Consider the following 25235-nt stretch of genomic DNA (forward strand, 5'->3'; position numbering starts at 1 on the left):
CATCCCTGATGTGCAGCGCTGGCGTTCATGCAACCACACTCATGTTTTTTCCAAAGGGTGATTCGAGCGCCTGACGCATGCTACACCGTTTTATATTAACAACATGTTGAATATTAGTGTGACTATTGGAGATTAAGATAATCCTTAGGAGCTTTTTCTAAAAGATGACATAAGATTGGTTGTTTTGACAGCCAATTTTGTTCTGGCAGTCAAATATATCCATGGGTCATTTTACCCAAAGCGTCCTCAGATTGAAGTCCCTGTGCAGAAGGGAACAGGTGATGAGTAAACAGGAAATGTATTTTCTCATAGCTGTGTTCTCAGTCATGAATACAGGTTTGGTTTCTACATAGCCAGGTGGAGCTTCCAAATAAACCAGTCTGGAAAATGATCCTTGAAATGAAACTAGAAAATGCTTGACTCGGAAAACGAAACATAATTCTTTTAATCCTGGTTCAACCATAAACATCACTTAGTAACTTCTTTTTTATTTATTTTTTATTTAATTTGACTATAGAATCTTTAAGAAATTACCATATATAATGAAAAAACCATGAGGAATGGGTACTGTCATCATAGCTGGGTACCATCCATCCAGCTAGCTATACCTGGTTATTCCTTAGGGTCTTTGGGGGGCTCACATTGAAGAGAGGCGGGGTACACCCTGGACAATCACAGATCTGACACATGGTCTCACAATGACCTAACCTTTGTATTTTTGGACCCTGAGAAAAATTGTCCAAAGAAAAACACACATTTTCCATCTGAAAACTTATACAGTGTTGACTCTTCTCTGTCCAATTGTTAGAGACATGTCTGAACTCACCACATCCCTTCATGCCCTGACCTGTAATGATATTGGGCAATTTGTGAAAGGCTGTACCTTGAAGGCTGTTAAAAACCTTTCTTGCGTAGCATTCGAGCGCTAGGATTTACCAGGAGCCATGCTTACTTGCTTATTTGCCATGTCAGTGGCTAACTTCCACAAGCTGCAAATGGCGGGTCTTTCCAGGAAATGTTGTTGGATTCATAATTACACTATCTATAAATATGGAGACAAACACACAGCATACGGTGTGTAATGAGCTGTTCCAAGGCTGGATAACACCAGGAAGTTCTGGTTTCTTTTTGGCTCACAGTAGACAGAATTGTAAACGTCTGAAAACTTTGAGTGTGATTGCAGCACAGCTTCCAAATATAGCCACTTAAATCAGTTTTTACTAACGATCCCTTTCTCTGAAGACAATTACTGACGTTGGGGAATTATGAAGGGAGCTTCTCTCACAGGCCTAAAGGAAGTACATTTTTGATATGGTAATGCATTAATGGGTTGATTGATAACTCTTCAGAAATGGGTTGAATGAGTGAGAATATTATGAAAGTCCACATTGGGCCCATAAGGATTTTAACTGGCTGTCGAATACATTTCCAATTGAAGCCGAAAACTGTATGGCTCTGACTCCTCATTTGAATACAGTGGGGCAAAAAAGTATTTAGTCAGCCACCAATTGTGCAAGTTCTCCCACTTAAAAAGATGAGGCCTGTAATTTTCATCCTAGGTACACTTCAACTATGAGAGACAGAATGGGGGGAAAGAATCCAGGAAATCACATTGTAGGATTTTTTTATGAATTCATTGGTAAATTCCTCTGTAAAATAAGTATTTGGTCACCTACAAACAAACAAGATTTCTGGCTCTCACAGACCTGTAACTTCTTCTTTAAGAGCCTCCTCTGTCCTCCACTCGTTAACTGTATTAATGGCACTTGTTTGAACTCGTTATCAGTATAAAAGACACCTGTCCACAACCTCAAACAGTCACACTCTAAACTCCACTATGGCCAAGACCAAAGAGCTGTCAAAGGACACCAGAAACAAAATTGTAAACCTGCACCAGGCTGGGAAGACTGAATTTGCAATAGGTAAGTAGCTTGGTGTGAAGAAATCAACTGTGGGAGCAATTATTAGAAAATGGAAGATATACAAGACCACTGATAATCTCCCTCGATCTGGGGCTCCACGCAAGATCTCACCCCGTGGGGTCAAAATGATCACAAGAACGGTGAGCAAAAATCCCAGAACCACACGGGGGGACCTAGTCAATGACCTGCAGAGAGCTGGGACCAAAGTAACAAAGGCTACCATCAGTAACACACTACGCCGCCAGGGACTCAAATCCTGCAGTGCCAGACGTGTCCCCCTGCTTAAGCCAGTACATGTCCAGGCCCGTCTGAAATTGGCTAGAGAGCATTTAGATGATCCAGAAGAGGATTGGGAGAATGTCATATGGTCAGATGAAACCAAAATAGAACTATTTGGTAAAAACTCAACTAGACGTGTTTGGAGAAGAAAGAATGCTGAGTTGCATCCAAAGAACACCATACCTACTGTGAAACATGGGGGTGGAAACATCATGCTTTGGGGCTGTTTTTCTGCAAAGGGACCAGGATGACTGATCCGTGTAAAGGAAAGAATGAATGGGGCCATGTATCGTGAGATTTTGAGTGACAACCTCCTTCCATCAGCAAGGGCATTGAAGATGAAACGTGGCTGGGTCTTTCAGCATGACAATGATCCCAAACACACCGCCCAGGCAACGAAGGAGTGGCTTCGTAAGAAGCATTTCAAGGTCCTGGAGTGGCCTAGCCAGTCTCCAGGTCTCAACCCATAGAAAATCTTTGGAGGGAGTTGAAAGTCCGTGTTGCCCAGCGACAGCCCCAAAACACCACTGCTCTAGAGGAGATCTGCATGGAGGAATGGGCCAAAATACCAGCAACAGTGTGTGAAAACCTTGTGAAGACTTACAGAAAACGTTTGACCTCTGTCATTGCCAACAAAGGGTATATAACAAAGTATTGAGATTAACTTTTGTTATTGACCAAATACTTATTTTCCACCATAATTTGCAAATAAATTCTTTAAAAAATGTTTTTCTCATTTTGTCTCTCATAGTTGAGGTATACCTAGGATGAAAATTACAGGCCTCTCTCATCTTTTTAAGTGGGAGAACTTGCACAATTGGTGGCTGACTAAATACTTTTTTGCCCCACTGTATGTCTGTAGCTGTAACAGCCTCAAGACTGATGGTGAAGCACTGAGTGGCTTCTGTCAAGATGGTTGTAAGGGAAACTTCTGTGTAGCAATGCAGTGGGAGTCACCAACTCAGGAAGGAGACACGGTAGAGCAGGAGCTTCGATGTCAAACACTGGAGGTTTATTTGGAGTTTAGGCTGGAGGATTCACATCACAAGTCACAGCAGTCACGGTCTGACTGCATGGGTGGTTGCCACGTCAATTATGGAGTGCCTTTCTCTCATTAGCCCATTTAACTGGTTTCACAGAGAGTAATCAACATATTTTGATAAGATAGTTTAAACAGTTGGGCACACTGAGTCACTTGCGTCCATCACTTATGGCCTCGAAGATGTCATACCTTGGAGTCCACAAACAACAAAGAAGGAAGTGTCCCAGTGCACCCACAACAACAGACCATCTGTGACCTAGTGTTGAAGCAGCCTATGTCCTTAAAGGAGATAAACAGACGTCAGGGTTGGTCCTGTACGTCATATCTAGGAGTCTAGGACAATTATTTCCCTAACAGTCCTTTCTTTTTATCATTTATGATAACCTAAAAATATTAGTCTAATAATAATTTGGTCAATACTTAACTCAATAGGCGTCTCTAGATTTGAGTGTGGTCTCACCTTACATTAATTACATCACAAAGTAGAATAAGATTGAAACATTCAATCACAATGATTGATACAGCCAATCATAATAGGAACAATCATCTCTCATCAGTGTTTGATCATCTTTCGTCAAAAGCACAAAAATGAACACACATGAAACACAGATGCATAAATAGATAAATATTTGTTTTAAACTAATATCTTTTATCATTTACCATTAGTTAATTTCACTCATCAAACTATAAAATGAAAACCAGCTTGCCGCTTTAAAGATTTACTTCAAGGCAATCACTAGTCAAAAGCATTTTATAACTTAGGATCGTAAGAGATCCAGCTAAAAATTCACAGTTAGGGTATAAAATTCACAATGGTGATTTGATCAATCTGTAATATGCAAAATTGCAGTGTCCTCAATTTCAGGATTACTTTTACATCTACTTAAATACGCTTTAGTCAAGAGTAAGGCACTTAGTCAAATCAATACATTAATTTCAGTCAAGTACATTGTTCAAAATCTGAAAAGGAAAAGTTAGGCAAATATTCAAAGACTTTTGTAAAAACCTGGAAAGGAAGGATTACACATTCTTAAAACTTGAATTATTACATTTGTAAATGCTACCACTGATCTGTACCAAATTAAGTCTATGAATCATTCCTATTAGCCATACTTACCTGAGCATCTACGTATGGTACTTGGAAAGGATTCTTCTGTGTTTATCTAATGTTGAATATAGAATATCAATTTCTTTAAATTATATTTCTCTAATTTGAGGATCAAATATGCTACATAATTGTTATATGAAATATTATAAATATTTGTTTTGGGCCAAAACTGAAATTAATCCAGTACTTGAACATCATTGTAGGTCTTTCTGTACATGGATAATACATTAAAGAGTAGTGTTGTTAAGCCTGATTGCTGGACGATTAAGGATATTAACATTATCTGTGATAATAGTAGAAATATCTTATGATTCAATACTTTGTAATCTGAAAATATTAATTAATTAATTTTGTTTAGTGCGAGAGTGTAATCTGATCCGGCAAAGATATATGAATCACCACTATTCAACACATGTCTGGTCATTGGAAATATAAAGACAGTCATTAATTGTACATATGTAAACATCCAAGATATAAAATCAATTCAAAGTTCATCTTTGTACGGGAGCTGGAAGAACATGTCCTTCAGTCTTTCTGACTCGTTCTCCTCCTCTCTTTATGACAAAGAGTGTCTGGTGTGTGTAAAGGCATCCTGATTGTGAGGAAGCGCACACACTCCCTCACTAACATGTTGGTCTTAACTATTTGTTTGTTAAGAAAGGTAGTACATGTTTTTTCTGAGTTGCCTTTATTTCAGTTAAAGTTAGAAAAACAGTTTACATAGACAAACTAATAAAATGCATCTAAATTCGTTTGTCAGTCTGTAAAACACAAGCACCAAGTAATCACCATTTCCTTTGTTCAGACCTGGAGGCCATCTTGTCCCAGTGCTCAAAGGGGGAGTACGCCTCCAAAGTACTCCTTATACGTGCCGTATGAGTAGGCGGAGTCTTGGACGCGATTGGTCAGGAAATGTGTGATTTTATGAGTGTCAATTAAGTTAAAAACTATCCGTTTTAAGCAGACCTTGTTGTTCTTGAAGATATCATATTTATGGCGATGATAATCCAAGGCTACAAGCTGAAAACTCGACACACCTGCTAAAAGGTGAGCCACATGGAAAATTCAAGCCACTTCAAACTAGCAGGCCTGCCTCCTTATCCGATTGGCCTGTCCAGCCTCTGCAGAATATTGATCCACCAATCCGGACAGCAAGGCCCTATGTAAGTGAGCCAAGGATACCTGACTTAAAAGAAGGTGAAAATCCAGAAAGTTTTTTTGTTCGGTTTGAACGGATGGCCAGAACATGGGGGTGGCAGCCATTTGAATGGGCCGCCAGAGTAGTAACCTTGTTGACAGGAAGAGCTCTTGAGGTCTATGCTGGAATGGATGAGGAACAGTCAGAGTCATATGAAGCAGTTAAAGCAGCAGTGTTAATGAAGTTTAATGTGACTGAAGAGACTTACAGACAGCGGTTCCGGAGCACCATTTTGCCAGTGGGAGAGACTGTAAGAGAAACCTACAACCGTATTAAGGGGCTTTACAAAAGATGGATGAGACCGAACAGCCGTACTAAGGAGGAGATTGGAGAGACTATCGTTTCGGAGCAGTCCCTCCGTGTGCTTCAACCAGACGTCCGCACCTGGGTCAAGGAGCACCATCCCCAGACTGGGGAGGAAGCGGCAGATCTGGCAGAACGGTATGCAGCGGCCCACAGGGAACCTTCAAAGAAAAGAGTGACTGTTGGGAAGCCAAGGTTTGGGGAGAGCAAACCTCACACTTGGCCAACTGTTGAGAGCATGGACACTGGGGTTGGTAAGAAACCTGCATATCCAAACTTAAAAACGAACTTGATATGTTACTACTGTCAGCAACCTGGTCACAAGGCTTCATTGTGTCCATTAAGAAAGTCTAAGTCGGTTGAGATGTGTTCAGTACCTCGTGCAGAAAGTGTGGACCATGCTAATGTTACTGATAGTGGAATTGTTCCACATAGACATGTAGTAGATGTCACTGTAAATGGTCAAGCAGTGAAAGCCCTAGCTGACACTGGTAGTTCACAAACCTTGGTGAAGTCCAGCTTACTTAGCAATGCAATAACTGATTTTGATGGCAGGGTAAATATCACATGTGTTCATGGTTGTAAAAAAGATTACCCAACTGCAGATGTTATCATTGAGGTTGAAGGGCAATCCTTTATGCTAACTGTTGGTGTGCTAGAGCACCTAGCTTATGACGTGATCCTTGGAGATGATTTGCCAATCTTAGACCACTTGGTACAGAAAAACTCACTAGCGTACTCCTATGTAGCTACGCGCTCTATGACTAAGGGGTTAGAACCTTTACCAGATGCAGATGATAGTTTGTGTGAAGGGGGTGATAAGCTTAAGAAAACAAGGCGAAAGGCGCCGTCAAGAGAAAAACAGAAATCACGATAAGGCTAAATGCCCTGAGCTTACTCTCCCTGTAACTCCCCTCATAGAGCCTCAATGGCAAATCCCAGATAACTTCCGAGAGTCAGGAGAATGACCCATCTCTAAAACCTCTATTTTCAAAAGCATGCAAAGTAGATGGGGAGGAAGATGCAAACGCAGGGGGGGCTGAACAATCTAATTGGGGATCCCTTCATCATAAAAGACAACCTTTTGTATTTGGCAGACATAGAGAAACCTAGGCTAGTCATTCCTAAAGAGTTTTGCCAAGTCATCCTGCATGTGGGTCATACTGTGCCATGGGCTGGGCATCTGGGGCAGGCAAAAACGTATGACCGCATTGCTCAGCGTTTCTATTGGCCAGGATTATACATTGATTACTGTAAAATAATTGATTACTGTAAAACGTGCCATGAGTGTCAGGTAGTGGCTCCTACCAAACTTTCAAACAGAGCCCCTCTACAACCATTACCAATAATGAGTGTACCTTATGAAAGAATAGCCATGGATATAATTGGTCCTCTGCCAAAAAGTAGCAAGGGTCACAGGTTTGCCCTGGTTATTTGTGACTACGCCACCAGATATCCAGATGTCTATCCATTGCGTTCCATTCAGGTCAAACATATAGTGCAGTGTTTAGTAGAGCTATTCTCTAGAGTGGGCATCCCTAAAGAGATCTTAACAGATCAAGGTACCAACTTTATGTCCCATCTGATGAAGTCACTGTACTCGCAACTTGGGGTTAAAGGGATCAGAACAACTCCATACCACCCTGAAACTGATGGTCTGGTAGAACGTTTTTAATGGTACACTGAAACAAATGTTGAGAAAATGTATTGATGATACTGGCAACGATTGGGATAAATGGTTTCCATTCCTTTTGTTTGCATACAGAGAAGTGCCACAGGCTTCAACTGGTTTCTCCCCTTTTGAGTTGTTATATGGCAGACAGGTCAGAGGCCCTTTGGACGTGCTGAAGGAGAACTGGGTGGCTGGTGAGGCAGTGGCAACAACAACCAACAGCATCATCTCTTACATTCTGCAGATGAGAGACAAACTGGACAGTTACAGAGAAACGGTCAAAGAACACATGCATGAAGCTCAACATAAGCAGAAGGTGTGGTACGACAAACGTGCTCGAGAAAGAGAGCTGAAAGCTGGCCAGAAAGTCTTGATACTGCTCCCTACAGGGCCAAGTAAGTTACTAGCCAAGTGGCAAGGCCCTTATACAGTAACCCGAAAGACAAGCCCTGTGACCTATGAAATTCTCTGTCCTGATAAAAGAAAGTGCAAACAGTTGTTGCATGTAAACCTTTTAAAAGAATATCATGACAAGAAAAACCAGAAGGCAGGTAGAGAACATGTTCTGATGATCCAAGATGTCCAGCTGGAAGAAGAGGATGCGTTGGAAACAGAGGAGGCTGACATGGTGCCGCACAGAGAGAAGTGTAAACCCCAGGCCCCTCCGGAGCATCTGAGTTTGGATCAGGGGCAGCAACTGGGTGAGCTTAAACAATCTATCCCAGCATTGTTCTCAGAAAAACCTGGACGCACTGATGTGATAAAGCATAACATTATATTGAAGGACACTAAACCTGTTCGCCTGAGGCCTTACAGGATTCCTGAAAGAATGATGGAACCACTGAGGAAGGAGGTGGAGTTGATGTTGGACATGGGAGTCATTGAACCATCTAAAAGTGAGTGGTCAAATCCTAGAGTGCTTGTCCCTAAGAAAAACACCACTGAACCTCGATTCTGCTCGGACATGAGGAAGCTGAACAGCATTTCCTGTTTTGATTCATACCCAATGCCGCGTATTGACGAGCTACTGGAGAAGTTGGGGAAAGCTAAGTACATCACAGCTTTAGACCTCTGTAAAGGTTACTGGCAGGTGCCTCTTGAGCCAGCCTGCAAAGAGTATACAGCTTTTCAGGTTCCAGGAATGGGTTTGTTTCATTACACTGTACTACCCTTTGGTCTTCATGGAGCTCCTGCAACCTTTCAAAGATTAATGGACATTGTTCTTAATGATTGTACCAGGTTTGCAGCAGCCTACCTAGATGATGTGGTAATCTACAGTGAATCCTGGGCAGAACATCTGCAGCATCTTAAAGCTGTGTTGGGCAAGATACAGGAAGCCGGGCTGACCCTGAATGCCAACAAGTGTTCCTGGGCTCAAGAGGAGGTGAAATACCTTGGATACCTGGTTGGACGTGGGCAAGTACGACCACAAGTGGAGAAGGTAAAGGCCATACAGGTAATACCCAGACCCCAGACAAAGAAGCAAGTGAGGTCCTTTTTAGGCCTGGTGGGGTGGTACAGAAGGTTTGTTCCCCACTTTGCTACATTAGCTGCCCCACTTACTGATCTAACAAAAAAATCTCCCACTAAAGTGGTGTGGAATGATGAGTGTGAAAATGCCTTCCAGGCATTAAAGAGGCAGATCTGTCAAGCTCCTGTGTTGCAGAGCCAGGACTTCACCAAACAATTTCTTGTACAAGTTGATGCCTCTGGTGTTGGACTAGGAGCAGTGCTAGCCCAAGGAGAGCCTGGCGAAGAGAAGCCTATACTGTTCCTGAGTAAGAAACTGTTTGACCGGGAAAAAAAGTACTCTACGGTGGAAAGAGAGGGACTGGCTATAAAGTGGGCTATAGATTCATTGAGGTATTACCTTCTTGGAAGAGAGTTTGTGTTGCAGACAGACCACAGACCTTTGAAGTGGATGCAATCTAAGCAGCATCAGAATGCAAGGATTCTACGTTGGTGCCTAGCCCTCCAGCCATACCAGTTCACCATACAGTATTGTCCCGGTAAGAACAATCTTATAGCTGACTATCTTTCTCGTTTGCCTGACCTGTGCAAGCCAGAGGGGGACGAGGTGTGAAATGTGAGGAAGCGCACACACTCCCTCACTAACATGTTGGTCTTAACTATTTGTTTGTTAAGAAAGGTAGTACATGTTTTTTCTGAGTTGCCTTTATTTCAGTTAAAGTTATAAAAACAGTTTACATAGACAAACTAATAAAATGCATCTAAATTCGTTTGTCAGTCTGTAAAACACACAAGCACCAAGTAATCAACATTTCCTTTGTTCAGACCTGGAGGCCATCTTGTCCCAGTGCTCAAAGGGGGAGCACGCCTCCAAAGTACTCCTTATATGTGCCGAATGAGTAGGCAGAGTCTTGGACGCGATTGGTCAGGAAATGTGTGATTTTATGAGTCACACAAGTTAAAAACTATCCGTTTTAAGCAGACCTTGTTGTTCTTGAAGATATCATATTTATGGCGATGCAATAATGAATTTACTTAAGCCTTTAGGGTTTTATTAAAGGTAGACAACAGTGTTTAATTTTGTATTTAAGCCTTCACTCCGCTTTTAGAACCATGACCTGATTGGCCAGGTTTGAGTGGGAAGGCGGGCCGTCTCCTATAAATGTGGTTGGGAAGAGAGGGGAAGGGGCATTTCGTTTTTGTTCCTTGCTGGTGAATGCAGCACCAGGCATGCAGTTTGTGTTTCTGTGGAATAATGTTGAAGGCTAAGAATAAAACGCCTGTTTATTTTTGCAAGAAAACCCTCTCTCCACGTATCGTTCTTTCACCTGCACCTCACATCGTAACACTGATACTGTAGATTAGCACTGAGGTGCTGATTGGCTCAAACTCTTCGTCATCAGAGCACCATATTTCAACCCCCCAATTGCTCTGCTTTTGTGGCTCATTCAGTGAGCACTGTATGATACCCCAGTGAAATGGAGGCTCATCTGCCTGCATTCCTTTTGCTATCTGCTTGAGAGCAGTGCAACTGCGTATTCCAAGTGGCGCATCCAGGTCTCCCCCTGTGATGGGAGAGGTTAGGAAGACATCTGCTCCTCCAAGAAACAAGGAACCTTGTATGAAGCCTCTGAAACCCTCGCTCGTCCCGCAGGGTTGTCTGCCTGAGCCCACCGAGCAGAATGGTGAAGAAGCATCCCATCTCCTCAGATAGTTGAAGATTAGAATCCTCTCATCTCGAACGACCTCGTGCCTCCTTGCCCGTGGCTGGGGGTGCCCTCTGCAGCCGGAAAGTGTGACCCTCTCTCTCTGACCCTTGGCCTTCAGAGCTGTCCTAGTTATTGGGTTAACACTTGATAGGGATGTTTTCCTGAGTGAAGACAACTCAAAGTAATGGATTAGCACATTATCATTTAATTACAAAAATAGGATAGGCCCCTCCGAATTATTTGGGAGCCTTCCTGACACATGCACATGCATAAATGTAAGGTTTGTGCTAGTCATTTAACATGCAAGAATCATATACTCATCAGTCCAAAGCAGAGAAATGTTATTGTAATTTAAAGGTGAGCTAGTGCCTGGATATAACCCCTTCTCAATGATTCTAAATGTTATATTAATTCACCATTTGATAAAATATTAGTTTATCAGAAATATATATTTTTCCTCTTCCATAAAACAGGTTTGAGTAATAAAATACCCAATATAAAATCAATTACTCAATATAATTGACTCTTCCCTCCCTTTTCTTACATATGTCACATATGAAATAATAACTTAGGAGTCTATTTAAGCATGGTGTAGTTTATAATCTATTACTCGAGAATACTCAGTATCACCTGTGTGCAGCTTGCAAAAAAAAATAAAAAATTGTTAGAAACATATATTAAGAATGTTAGACTATTTTTAAAACTGTAATTGAACTTCAACTTATATTAATTATCTGATGCCAGTTGGAACAGATAATCAACAAAGTTTCCATTTTGCAGCAACAGCACAAAAGGTTTCAACAACAATTAATGAAACAAATAATACAACATTGACCTACAAAAACAGATTTTGCAACCCTGATCTCCTCAGGCAGGTCTCTGAGGGTCTCGGGGCGCAGGACGGGGCATAGGGTTTATACAAGGTCACAAACATATCTTAACATACCAGCAATAATCTTCTTTTCTTCTTACACTTAGCGCACACCCTGAACAGTGGGCTTCTTGTTTACATTTTCCCCTGCACACTCAGATGCAGGACATAAAAAAACACTCTTTTGCTATTTATTTTCATTTTGCAGCATATTTATACTACCAGAATTTTGCTTTACATCTTTATATTATTTATTTTTCTCAAGTCATTTACTTTTGGTGGGATAACTAAAGTTTAGTTCATTTTACCCTGGCTATGGACTGATTCATTATTAGTTGTTACAAAACATACACAAGACGGCGGGGAAAACCAATATAGACCCCCCATACAAACAATCAGACAAACAAAACATGAACTCGTAATAAACACCAGTGTGACAGCAAAGCTCATTCAGCTCAATTTAGTCCGAATTAGGAGGTTTCAGAGGGGGTAGGGAATTATAGAAATGGAGCACCTTGACTCGCGCATCCACCCTTGTACAAGTGCTAAGATCGTGCCTGAAGACCGTCCAAAAGCAATAATTAGCTTATCCTCTTGCGACAACCACTACTCCATCAGTGGCGCTATGAACCCCCGACCAGGAGAACATAGACTTTTTTTCCTACCCTTTCTCTCCAAAAACAGCCCAGTTAATTGTAGTCCTACTCGACCAGCCTATACACTTGCTATCGAGTTCATTGCAACGATGAAACACAGTTTTGTTCTACACTTTGCTTGCCACTGCCCACCCGTGATCAATTAGCCTATAATTTTATGTATGCACCCCGGACCGCCACCAGCTCCTCTAGCCATGTATAGGGAACTGTGGCGCATCGGGTAATGCACGCATCTCGCGCTGCCCCGGCCTTGCCAGCAATGTAGAAGACGGTCACAAACAACGAGTGCTTTTAGACCATCCCTGTTTTTAATAGAGATGGCGGTGGTGTGAGTTAAAGCTATAGACAAAAAGCTGTGACTTTCTCCCTCTCAGCTGCACAGCTCCAGCCCCACAAACACAGGGAGGTTTTACACACACACCCGAGCTTGCAGCTGGAGCTGTGTTTACAGAGGCGATAGCAGTAATATCTCCGGCTGCTTATTTTTAACTGCTGTGTTTGACCGCTAAAACCCCCAGAATTCGGCGATTTGTCCAATACAAATCTTTTACATGCCTTTTTTTAAGGTCTCTCTAAACATGAGCTGTGTATGCTTGTATGGCACTTCCGTCCCGAGCAGCACACACAGAGAAAATCAGCCAGGACTGAGTCCCCAGACACTGATCCCCTGGGTTTATTATCCCCAAATGTTCATTAACCAAAAACGAAACACAGCCGCTCAGTTTAGGATACCGTCAATCACAGATTCTAGTAAGGCAATGTCCAAATGTAGATTTGAAAATCACACTTACCAGCTCTGAAGATTTGTTGGTATCCTGCCGACAACGCCAATTTGTAAGGGAAACTTCTGTGTAGCAATGCAGTGGGAGTCGCCAACTCAGGAAGGAGACACGGTAGAGCAGGAGCTTCGATGTCAAACACTGGAGGTTTATTTGGAGTTTCGGCCAGAGGATTCACATCACAAGTCACAGCAGTCACGGTCTGACTGCACGGGTGGTTGCCACGTCAATTCTGGAGCGCCTCTCTCTCGTTAGCCCATTTAACTGGTTTCACAGAGAGTAATCAACATATTTTGATAAAATAGTTTAAACAGTTGGGCACACTGAGTCACTTGCGTCTGTCACTTATGGCCTCGAAGATGTCATACCTTGGAGTCCACAAACAACAAAGAAGGAAGTGTCCCAGTGCACCCACAACAACGGACCATCTGTGACCTAGTGTTGACCGGTCACAGAATGGGAACAATAACATTATGGCTGAAGCAGCCTATGTCCTTAAAGGAGATAAACAGACGTCAGGGTTGGTCCTGTACGTCCTATCTAGGAGTCTAGGACAATTATTTCCCTAACAATGGTGACTCTTTGCAAACAGCAGGCACGCTCTTATCACTCATCACTTCTCAGATTTCTACTGGAGTGCCAACAACAAACCCTCTGTTCCTCTTAAATAACTTGTCCTGCACTGTGTAGATTATCCAACTTAACATTGATGGCTCTGGCATCTGCTTGTGTTTCCTAAAACCCTCAGACATCCAGCGACACAGTGATACCACACACTCTGTTCCCACTCCTTCCTCAGCTCAGTGTGTGGACTCTATAGTGTCAGCAATTCAAACACAATCAATTTTTTTCACGGAACAAATATTTAAACTGACGTGCAGTGTTGTGATTTTTGAATCCTTAGCAATTCATGTTTGGGGTAAAACATTTGCATACTCTGTGCCCTTCGTTGCTCCACAAAGTGTAGCAGCAGCCTCTGAGCATTCATCATTTACATGACGTGCCCTATATTCAGAGAACTGGAGGAGGCCGCCAGCTTCAGTGCTTCCAATAAGCCCCACTGCTCTTACCAAATGTTTCCTGTGAAGTAGATGTAGTAGACACAAGGGTCATTTGTGAACTGACCCAGGATCAGTCACAGCAGAAGCCTTTCATCTGTCAAAGAACGGCTTTATTGTAGATATTTCTGTCAAACATTGTGCTGATTGAACATTGTGATGATGAATGTAACATTGTTGGCTTTACAAAAATATCGGCTACATTGTCATTCATGGCAATTGAACATTGAAACATTTAGTTGATTAGTCGACTACTAAACAGTGACAATCTCTCTGAAAGCACTTCTTTAATAATCAAAAAAGCAAAATATTTCCTGGTTCCAGCTTATGATGACAAGTTCTATCATTTGTAAATGTAATATCATTCAGTTTTTGCCTCTTTTGTTTGCCAGACTACACAAACAACTTCACCTCGGGGGAGGCATGTGGCACAGTGCATTAGTGCGTTGGTGTTCAGATCAGGGGATTACAGGTTCAAACCCCACTGCAGTCAGCATGTCGTTGTGTCCCTGGGCAAGACACTTCACCCCAAATTGCTCCTGTGGGGATTGCCCACAGTATCGAGTATGTAAGTCGCTTTGGATAAAAGCGTCTAACAAGTAACATGTAATGTGAAAGAATTTCACATTTTATAGACTCAAATAATGGTTTACCAAGGATCCCATCACAACAACAACCCGAGCTGATGATTACTGTTACGTTCCCTCCTCAACTAGGGGTACAAAGGGAAGTAACAAAATATAAAAATAACCGGGAGAGAGAAAAAAGAGAGGAAAATCAGGGGGAGAGAGACACACACAAACGTAACACTTACAGTTTTCTGGTTTTGTCCGACTAACAGTCCAAAACCAAAATACAAGTATATTTAACTTACTGTCATACTCTACTGTGAAGAGCAGCAAAACCTTACATTTAAGACAGTTTTTTGTTTTTTTGCAACATAAATATTTACCATCAGCAATTAAATAATGTGCCGAAAAAATAATTAACAATGAAAATACTTACGAGTTGAAACCCTAATAAAAGTTATAATCTTTCACAAGTTCAGAGCTGTAAATTCTGCTGTGTAGATTCACACACTTTACAGCCTGTTCTTGTCTCACGGGGACAGATGTTGGTGAGGAGTGTGTGCTCCGTCAGCTCAGCTGGCCTCTGCCGGCTGGGCTCAGGCTGCGGGACGCTCTCGTTCCCCCAGAGAGGCTGCAGGCTCTGCTGATGCTACAGGAAACACGGCTGCGGGACGTCAGGCGCAGCTTGAGCTCAATGCGATGCCTAGTTGGAACAAATACATCAGAGTTTTCAGCCTGAGACAGCATTTTTATGTTGTTGTGCTTTTTGTTTCTTTCGCAAGTATCTGTTTTGGTTGCCCCACCGGGGACAGAGAGGAGGGACAGACATCACTGGACAGATAGGTGAAACATTTGTATGATTGGTATTAAATCCTGAGGTAAACAGTTTATCATGACTTAGCACACAGCTCAAATATATCGGCCTCCGTCAGCCTATATGAAAATGAGGAATTGTGTGTGTGTGTGTGTATAGCTTCATTTTGAAAGGCTATGTGCTTACACAATGCGTTATGTTCCCATGGGTCTTTGGTCAACATTTTGATATTACTCTCAATGACAGACCTTGTAAAAAATACAAGATCTTCCACCTTTGAACACGGGGCTCGTCTCACGGCGGGTATTTCTGTGTTTGTGACATCAGTAGCTGCAGTTTGCTTGTTGAGGTCTGCAGTTTGCTTGTTGAGGTCTGCAGTTGGCTCATTCTCTGTGTCAGTGTCTTCAGGCTGCACTTGGTTTGGCAGTGAGTGCTGTGAAAGGGTCCTTGCACCACAAGGACAGACCCACGCAGGCTAGTCGCTTCTCATCCTGTTTCATCGGGATGAACTGCTGACGATATGGCATGCACAATATACTGTTGGTTATATTTATGCATTTCCATTACTAGCTTCTCTATCCCAATTCGAAAATCCACTTTCTTTTATTCCATTTGCAGATTATTTATGTTGGTTCTCTTGTCTGATTGCTGTTTTTGTTGATTTGCATTTGTACCTGAATTTAACGGAATCTAGTGGCAGATATAGATCCAGAGCTGCAGAGAAGTGCAGGTTTTTCTTTGTTTGACTTTGGTGAAATGACATTTGAACAGAGAAAGGAAATAATGCTGCTGCAGTACCAACAAGACAGTGAACGTCTCGCTCGTGAGGACCGGGCTAGAGCTCGTGACCAGGAAACTGAGATGGAGCATTTAAGGTTAACTACAGTAGTGCGGGGAGCTGAATTGCAACAAGAGCGTTACAAGTTGAACCTCATCCAAGAGGGTAAGCATTCTTCTGGGGTGTCGCCAGCTACTTTTGATATAGCTTATAACTTGAGGTTGTTACCGAAATTCGAGAAGAAGACTGTAGATTCTTTTTTTGGACTTTTTGAGCGACTTAGCCAAAGACGACAGTGGTCTGATTCAGAGAAAACAATGCTGTTACAGTGTGTGTTAACTGGTAGGGCTCAAGAAGCATTTTCTGCATTAAGTATGGCTGACAGTGAAGATTACTTAAGGGTAAAGACTGCAGTCCTAAAAGCTTATGAGTTGGTGCCTGAGGCCTACCGTCAGCAGTTCAGGAAGCTAAGGAAGTCAGAAGGACAGACCTATGTGGAACTTGTTCGGGAGCTGACGATGAAATTTAATCGGTGGGTCACGGCTTCCGAAGTAGTACATCTTAATGATTTGAGGGAACTGTTCCTTCTTGAACAATTAAAAGATATTCTTCCAGAACGTGTTGCTACGTACCTGAATGAGAATAAGGTTAAAAATGTGATGAATACACGTTAACACACAAGATTCATTCAGGGAAGAGATTTGACTGGGGGAGCAGAAATAACTGGTCTGGTGACCCCAGATGTAAAGTAGATCTAAGTACTTGTTACTTTTGTTTGGGTCAAGGACACCAGAAAAAGGAATGCCCAGTACTTGCAAAAACCAAGGGACTCCAAAATGTTCAGTTTCCCAGGCCTGTTACCCTTGCAGCTTCTCCCCACAAGGTTGCTAGGGATGACGCTAGGGATGACGCTAGGGATGACGCTATAGCGGTTAAACTCTATACTACCCCGCAACCAGTTGCTGCTGCGGTTTCTAACTACGGACCAGCCCTGCAAGAGTTGAAACCTCACCCCTCCCAGTTGGCAGATGAAATTGATCCAGGGTATGCCCCTTTCATACGAGAGGGTTATGTGTCTTTGCAAGGAAGTGAAAAAAAATTCCTTGTTAAGATACTGAGAGACACCATTTTCCTCGGTAACTGACACTGGAAGTGGTGTATGGTTCAAGGGAATGGGGATGCAGTTGTTGTCTGCTCCAAAGCATCGGTTGGTGTTGTCCTGTGATTTACGGCAGGGTGAGGTTGCCATGGGAGTCCGGCCATCTTTGCCTGTTCCGGGAGTGGCAGTCATCCTCGGAAATGACTTGGCTGGCGGCAGAGTGTGGCCTGATGTGCCTCTTTCACCAGTGGTGTCCTCTAAGCCAGTGAGGGGCGAGCTTGCTGACCCTGAGAAGAAGCTGACAAAGGTAGTTCCAGCTTGTGCAGTAACACGAGCCCAGACCTATAAAGCACAAGGTAAAAAAGTCATTTCTGAGAATATTGTTTTGGCGCTACCTGTTGTTCCATTGTCTGTCTCTCGTAGTGAATTGGCAAAGAAGCAGCAGGAGGATCCAACTTTGCAGGAGCGTTTGTCCCAGGTTCACCCCAGTTTACCAGTCCCACTGAGGAAAGTCATCACCAAAGAGTGCGGCGTGCAGGTGAATGTCAAAGTGGATAAAACTGTGCAGTGCTCGCTGGGTCCTAAAACGCTGTTCTGCTCAGAGGGAGTGCCCCTGTCAAAGTCCCCCTAGAGCCCGGGGCTGGTTAAAGCAGAGGGGAAGGCCCCGTACTGCACTACACCGGTGAGCCACATGCGCTTCCTGCGGCCTGTGTCAATCTACTCCCCCGTGTTTGACCGCAGAATCTCCAGGAAGAAACTCAGCTATGAAGGTGAAGGTGAAGGAGAAGCCGACGAATCCGTGGATCACGTTGAGTCAGGGCATGAATGTGAGAAGGGTGACAGTGGCGAAGAGGACACCAGGAAGGACTTCAAGACAACTTTCCACAGGTCTACAAAGGGGTCCAGCTTTCAGTTCCTGGAGCAGAGGTATGGCTTTTTCCACTGCAAGAAATGCAACATCAGATGGGAGAGTGCGTATGTTTGGTGCATCCCTGGAACCAGTAAGGTGTACTACAAGCAGCTCTGCCGGAAGTGTCAGGTTGGGTTTAACCCCTACAGGGTGGAGCCCATCCTCTGCAAGGACTGCTCTCAGACTACCTGCAACTGTGAGAAGAAGCTGCGGCACATTAACATGAAGAGGCCTCACCGCCAGGACCTGTGTTGTCGCTGAAAGGGCTCGAGGTTGTCCTGCGACGCCACCTACAGCTTCAAATACCTCGTCTGAGCTGCCCTGCATGTTCGCTCGGGTTTGGAAGCTCCCATTCCTCAGCAGACATTTAGTACATGCCACAAATGGAAGTTGACTCTCGTAGCGGACTTTAAGATCTTTATATATTCTCCTACCAGCGAGTAGATGGAGATCTTTTGGTGGTTCATTTGAAGCAATCTTAAAAAATCTTTGTTTCCCCGAATTATCCTGGAGCGTAACTTAAACTTAAACTATTTTGTAAGGAAAAATTAAATAAAGGTATGTTTCATGTAGTAGCTGTAAGTATAAGCTCGGTTATTTGTTTGGATGTTTCAGTGTCTTGGGGACACTTCTTTTATGGGGGGGGGGGTGTGACAACCCTGTGGTTGTCCACCAGTGGTGCTGCTGTAACCTGTGTGTTTCCTTGTAATCAGCAGTGATGGGACCCACCTGTGGTGCTGATTACAGGATATAAGAGGGCTGCAGAACAGGCTCTCGCTCTCTCTCAGCTGCCTTGCTCGGTGCAGCAGGACACCGCTCCTGTGTGTGTTTTTATTGTTGTTTGTAACCACTGTGTTGCATAAAATAAATGATTGTTTTGGGAAACTCCGGTGTGGAACCTTATGTTACATGCAGAGCCAGCTTGTAACACTAGTAACTCTCTGTTTGTGTTTGGTTGTTCCATGTCGCTCAAATGACTCACTAAATACATAAAGTGTTGTACGATGATTATGAATTAACCTTACATGGAGACTTCTTTTAGAGTTAACAGCAAGCAGTTAGCTGATAGTATGCTGATAAAAATGTAACTTTGAATTCATGTTTAGAATAATATCTGCTATCATTAAATCCTGTGGTAGTTCTGTTGCTTTCATACCACAAGTTAACAAACAAGACAAAATGAGTTTGATAGGAGTGACGCAGACATGTTATGTGTGCTCTGTATACAGATATTCAATTGTAATGAATAATGATATTGTTATTGTGTGTCAGTGCACACGTGAGATGCTTCCCTTGAAGCGTCTGAGCGGATAGCCTTGAATGTAGTTTCCCCGTAACTCTTTTCCTTGATCTAAACGTCAGAAATATATAGACGGCATATTTCTGACCTGGTCCATGTTAAATCACAAGAAGCCCATAAAGCTCACTGCCTCAGTGTAATGGCTGCAGTGTGTCCACGTTCTGTTTATTGGCCGGCGTCCTGTATACCCACCCTGCCTGCCACCTGACAGAATTACACTCTCAGCTCCACGAAGGTTATGCCAAACTGTCCTTGTTAAAATCACTAGCAGCACATTGAGTTATTGTGGGCTCTGCTGGGGTTTGCATTCCTTATCTAACGATAAACAGATTAAATAGATCCCACTTTAATTATAAGCCCAATAGTACATTGGCTTGCAATCTGTATGTCCTCCAGTAAGCAGATGAGTTGCAAGTTTAGTTTGTTTTTGTGTTTATATTGCTGCGTGAAATAACTGAACGCTAGACTGTCTAAGGTTTCTCGTTCCAGTAGGCTTTTTATTTTTAACGTGTGACACTGCATGTTGTTTTATTTGCCTCTTCATCGGGGCTGGCAGTTTGAAGCCATTAATGCTTTTTCAGTCTTGAACGAGCTGCTGGAAATAAGGAAAAGTTTGAGGGACTTTAAGCCATTTTGGAGGTATTGTTCATTGATGGTCTATTGTTTTATTCATTTATGAACTCATACATATCTACCAGAGCTGCCATCCTGACAGGAGAGGAAAAAAGGAATGACAGCAGGTTGGCATTAATTTTAGATGTATAACCCCCCTGCCATGACCCCCATTTCCTGCATTGATGTCCTGGGGAAATGTCATGTCAGATTCATGTTGGTTCGAAGTGATGGACAAGAGACAGGCGCCTCCACGCACAACACAGAAACACACTCTTGTACGCATGACAACATAAACTTCTCTGTCAGTCTTTGTTTGTTTGTTTTTGTTTTGTCACATCCTCGAGAGGACCAGTGAATCAGTTTCCGATCTAATTCCTTTCCCGCTGTGGCTTTTTCTCAGTTTCTGCTATAAATGCCATCACGGAAAATCTCAATCTGTAGGATACTCAAAGGACGGTTTATACTTCTACGAAGATTAAAAAGGATTATGTAATTGCACGTTATGGAGGAGGTTCAGGGCCTTAAAGTAGATACAGATGAATCAACCAAGGTTGTTTTTGTTGCTCTTTTGTACATTTATAATGTTTTTAATTTGTGTTTTTTTTTTTTATCTGTAGTTGATCTTTTATTGTTGCTTTTTCCAGTTTTGAGTTCTTCTTTTACTCAGTGTTAGTCTTTTGAGTACCCTTTAGCCATAAAAAAGGCTGAATAAACTTGAATTAATTACTGAAATATTGGAAATACAGCTTTGCCTGCCTAAATTCAGCTTAACAAATTATACTTGATGTATTAAGTATTGAGTTTATTACAAACTGTAATGGAGAGAATGATACCATACCTCCAGACAATGTAGATCCCCCAAAAATCCATGCGTCCATCCATTGGTGTGACAGCAGCCCCCGTTCAGGCTGTCCCCCCTGGCCGGTCCGTCAGACGGTGTGCAGCAGGAGAGTGGAGGAGCATGTTTTCTCTGCCAGTCTGTCAGTGTGTGGGAGCGGCCTTTGACCCGCTGCACAGAGGCGTGTAGTGATGAGGCGGAGATCCTGCTGAGCCTGCCGCACTCCTATCATTAGCATGTAGAGTCACGCTCCCCCTCTGCACCAACCATTGTTTTCCACTGTTTCTGTCATTGAGAGGAAACATGCTTCGCCCTCAACAGACCACATTTGCTCCTTCTGAATTATGCAGCTAAGGATTCAAGTTTGACTGTTTTTGTTCCTATAAAGAAGAGATAGTTAAATTATTGTGTATTTTTCCTGTCAATAAAGCTCAATTCTGGCCTTTATTTCAGCCTCGTAGCTGAGGGATGTTTTTTTTCTATTATCCCTGCTAAGCTGACAGCTCCATTTGGTGGATTTTTGCCGCAGTCGGTGTTCAGGGGAGTGACACACAGGTTACATGAGCAGCGAGCAGCAGCAGGGGATGCCTAACAAGGGTTTGATATAAATTAGGCTTGTCCCAAGATATTCCCTTTTGTCTCAATTTCCCATAAGGAAAGGATAAGGACGCCGTTCTTTGTAGAAATCAAATATTGTCCTTTTACAGGCTTTTGTCGGATGTCTGAGTAATTTGCAGCTGCCCTGTATATAACCGTTTGTATTTTAGCGTAAAAAATTGTGTTTTACATCTTTGGAAACTGACCAGATAAACTATCTATTTTGTTCTTGTTCTGTCTAGTTTCTCAACCTACCACCTCTATTCTTGTACAGAAATCCGTTTTTCTTTTAGTTGTTTTCATTAGATTTTTTAAATCACATTTTATATAGTGATTCGGCTGCACTATTACTTACTGCTCTTAATATTTTTCATCTTTCTAAAGCATTTTGACTTGCCTTGTGTTGAATTTTGCTATATAAATAAACTTGCCTTGATGCTGCAGTGGTTCTGATTCAGTCACTTTGACAAAGGTCAGGTCTGTAATGCAATGTAATCCAGTTTCCTTTTGTCTTTTTTTATTGTAATAAGAGAGGTCATTTATTTCCCTACACACCTGGTGATGATTACTTTCATGCTCTATAATGTTATCATTTCACATGACACGTGTCCCATTAACAATTCAAGCGAGTGAGACACTGACTTTGAAACATTTCATTCCTCATTATTTACTTAGTATGAAAACATGGACCTAGTGCAGATTAACAAAGTGCAGAGCTTTTCCCCGAGTCTCGTACTTGTACATTTGTATAAACAAGTCTCTACTTAAGGGAATCTGCTGAACCACTTCCGTCCTAAAACCTAAATCCCCCCCCCCCCCCCCCACTGAGCCTGGATCAGCCCTGGGGAGGCTCGGAGGTGGCTGAGTGCTGCAGGTTGCCAGCGTGTGCCTGACGAGAGATGAGACCCAGTTTTCTCTAACACAGCCAAACATCTCCGGAGATTTTATTTGATCTCTTTCATATCTCACGCTCCATCTGCCGTGCTTGTTTTGTAGCTGAGACTTAAGTCTTTGCTGCCATTTATCAGTGCAAAGAGAGCTGTTTCACAAATAATACATCTTGAATAAACAGAATATAATTGGTTAATCTTTTAGCATTATTGGTATGGAACTGTAAGGGTTTTAAAAAATATTTGTTGAGGTAATTCATTTGTATTCTGCTGTTCTCTAACATTGAGCTCTAGTCCCTGGTTACTGACCTGTAGTTTGTTGTGCTGCAGAGGGAGATGAAGGAGCAGCTGGCCACCCTGCAGGACAGTGAGAAGGGGCACACTGAGGCCCTGCAGCTCCTGCAAAGACAACTCACTGAGACCAAGGTACTGAAACATATCTGCTTTTTAAAAACAAAGAATTCTCATTTTTAGATATATGCTCCAGCAGCAATCATTCAGCTGCATATGGCTGCAACTGAAATAGTTTGCGCTATCTTGTTTATTGAAATGTCAGAAATAGTGAAAGATTGCTATTATGGTTTCCCAAAGACTAAGGCGAAGTCATGCTTTATCCCACCAACAGATAAAAGTATTCGGTAAAACCGAAAAGCAGCAAATACAGTCTACAGCTGAAACATCAATGAATCGCTATCAACAAGATTGGTTATATTCTAGTATTATGTCACTTTATAAGCAGAAATACTTCCAAGTTCAAACTGTTTAATTGTGAACGCTGTTGCATTTTTCACTTAATTATTATTAAAAAGAAAATGTTTGTAACCCTCGAACCTCCTGGTGGACACCGGTGGTCAGGGAAGCCGTCCGACTGAAGAAGGAGGCATTCAGAGATATGTTATCCTGGGGGAGTCCCGAGGCAGTTGCAAGGTACCGACAGGCCCAAAGGGCAGCAGCCTCAGCCGTGGCCGAGGCAAAGCAGCGGGTGTGGGAAAAGTTCGGAGAAGCCATGGAAAAGGACTTTCGGGCGGCACCAAAGTTGTTCTGGAAAACTGTCTGACACCTCAGGAGGGGGAAGCAGGGAACTATCCACCAAGCTGTGTACAGTAAGGATGGGACGTTGTTGACCTCAACTGATGGAGTGTTAGGGCGTTGGAAGGAACACTTTGAGGAACTCCTGAACCCAACAACTCCGCCCTCTATGTTAGAGGCAGAGCTGGAGTATGACAGGGGATCAACACCAATCTCCCGGGGGGAGGTCACTGAGGTAGTCAAAAAACTCCACAGTGGCAAAGTCCCGGGGGTGGATGAGATCCGCCCAGAAATGCTGAAGGCTCTGGGTGTTGAGGGACTGTCATGGTTGACACGTCTCATCAACGTTGCGTGGAAGTCGGAAACAGTACCGAAGGAGTGGCAGACCGGGGTGGTGGTTCCCCTTTTCAAAATGGGGGATCAGAGGGTGTGTGCCAATTACAGAGGCATCACACTACTCAGCCTCCCTGGGAAAGTTTACTCCAAGGTACTCGAAAGGAGGGTCAGGCCGATTGTCGAACCTCAGATTGAGGAGGAACAATGCAGATTCCCTCCTGGTCGTGGAACGACGGATCAGCTTTTTACTCTCGCAAGGATCCTGGAGGGGGTCTGGCAGTACGCTTCTCCGGTCTACATGTCGTAGATTTGGAGAAGGCGTATGTGAAGGAGTTCCAGTATCTCAGGGGTCTTGTTCTCGAGTGAGGGAACAATGGAGCGTGAGATGGGCCGGAGAATCGGAGCAGCGGGAGCGGTACTGCAGTCGCTTTACCGCACCGTTGTGACGAAAAGAGAGCTGAGCCAGAAGGCAAAGCTCTCTGTCTACCGGGCCATTTTCGGTCCTACCCTCACCTATGGTCATGAAGGATGGGTCTTGACCGAAAGAACGAGATCGCGGATACAAGCGGCCGAGATCAGTTTTCTCCGCAGGGTGGCAGGCGTCTCCCTTAAGCCCCTGTCACACTGTCCCGAAATTGACACCCGATGGACACACGATAAAGGAAATGTTCAAATTCGGCTCTGATCGTAGCAACATCGGGCCATTCGTGAGGGCATCTAAGCCATCGTATGACCACCGGTGGAGTTTCTCAGGCTCCAGCAGAAACTTCGTGAGCGGCAACTTCGTAAGGCACTCGTGAGGGCATCTTGTCAAATCGTGTCATCTTCGTGTTATCATCGGTGCATTCACCCTCTCTCTGATCGGGGCGAATGCCCGATGGCACCGATGATAACAAGATGCCCTCACGATGGCCTTACGAAGGGCAAAATTGACACACGAATTCAACACGAAAATGAAACTTCGCAAGGTCCTTCGGCAATTTTTTGGCATGCCAAATATTTTGCCACCGCTCACGAAGTTGCTGCCGGAGCCTGAGAAACTCCACCAGCGATCATACGATGGCTTAAGATGCCCTCACAAATGGCCCGATGTTGCTACGATCACAGCCGAATTTGAACATTTCCTTTATCGTGTGTCCATCGGGTTGTTTTATTGCACAACAAAATCATGTAAACATATTATGTAAATAACCCAATTTGTGTTCTGTGAAACTAAAAAGGATATAATATATTATTTTGAAGGAGAGTTGACAGGAAGTTGTTGTTGCTATGGAAACAACATTACAGAGAAAACGTAATATTTTCTACATATAAAGACGGATAAAGTAAAGAACAAAGTCTGAAGATATCAGTACAGTATCATAGTACTGTAACATAATTGTTTTTGGTACTT

General features: G+C 43.0%; 1 protein-coding gene across 2 annotated transcripts in view; it reads left to right on the plus strand.

Moving 5' to 3' along the window:
* The window catches only part of trim62.1 (tripartite motif containing 62, tandem duplicate 1), a 52915-nt gene that overhangs the window by 12378 nt on the left and 15302 nt on the right, over nt 1–25235 (plus strand). Inside the window, exon 3 of one of the 2 annotated variants that reach the window (XM_034083332.1) lies at nt 22808–22903. The exons of the other annotated variant lie outside the window; for it this stretch is intronic. Within the exon in view, the coding sequence (XP_033939223.1) occupies nt 22808–22903 (96 nt within the window). The remainder of the gene's footprint in view (nt 1–22807; nt 22904–25235) is intronic. 2 annotated transcript variants of the gene reach the window in all.

This window comes from Pseudochaenichthys georgianus, chromosome 5 (genome assembly GCF_902827115.2).
Source record: "Pseudochaenichthys georgianus chromosome 5, fPseGeo1.2, whole genome shotgun sequence".
Lineage (NCBI taxonomy): Eukaryota > Metazoa > Chordata > Actinopteri > Perciformes > Channichthyidae > Pseudochaenichthys > Pseudochaenichthys georgianus.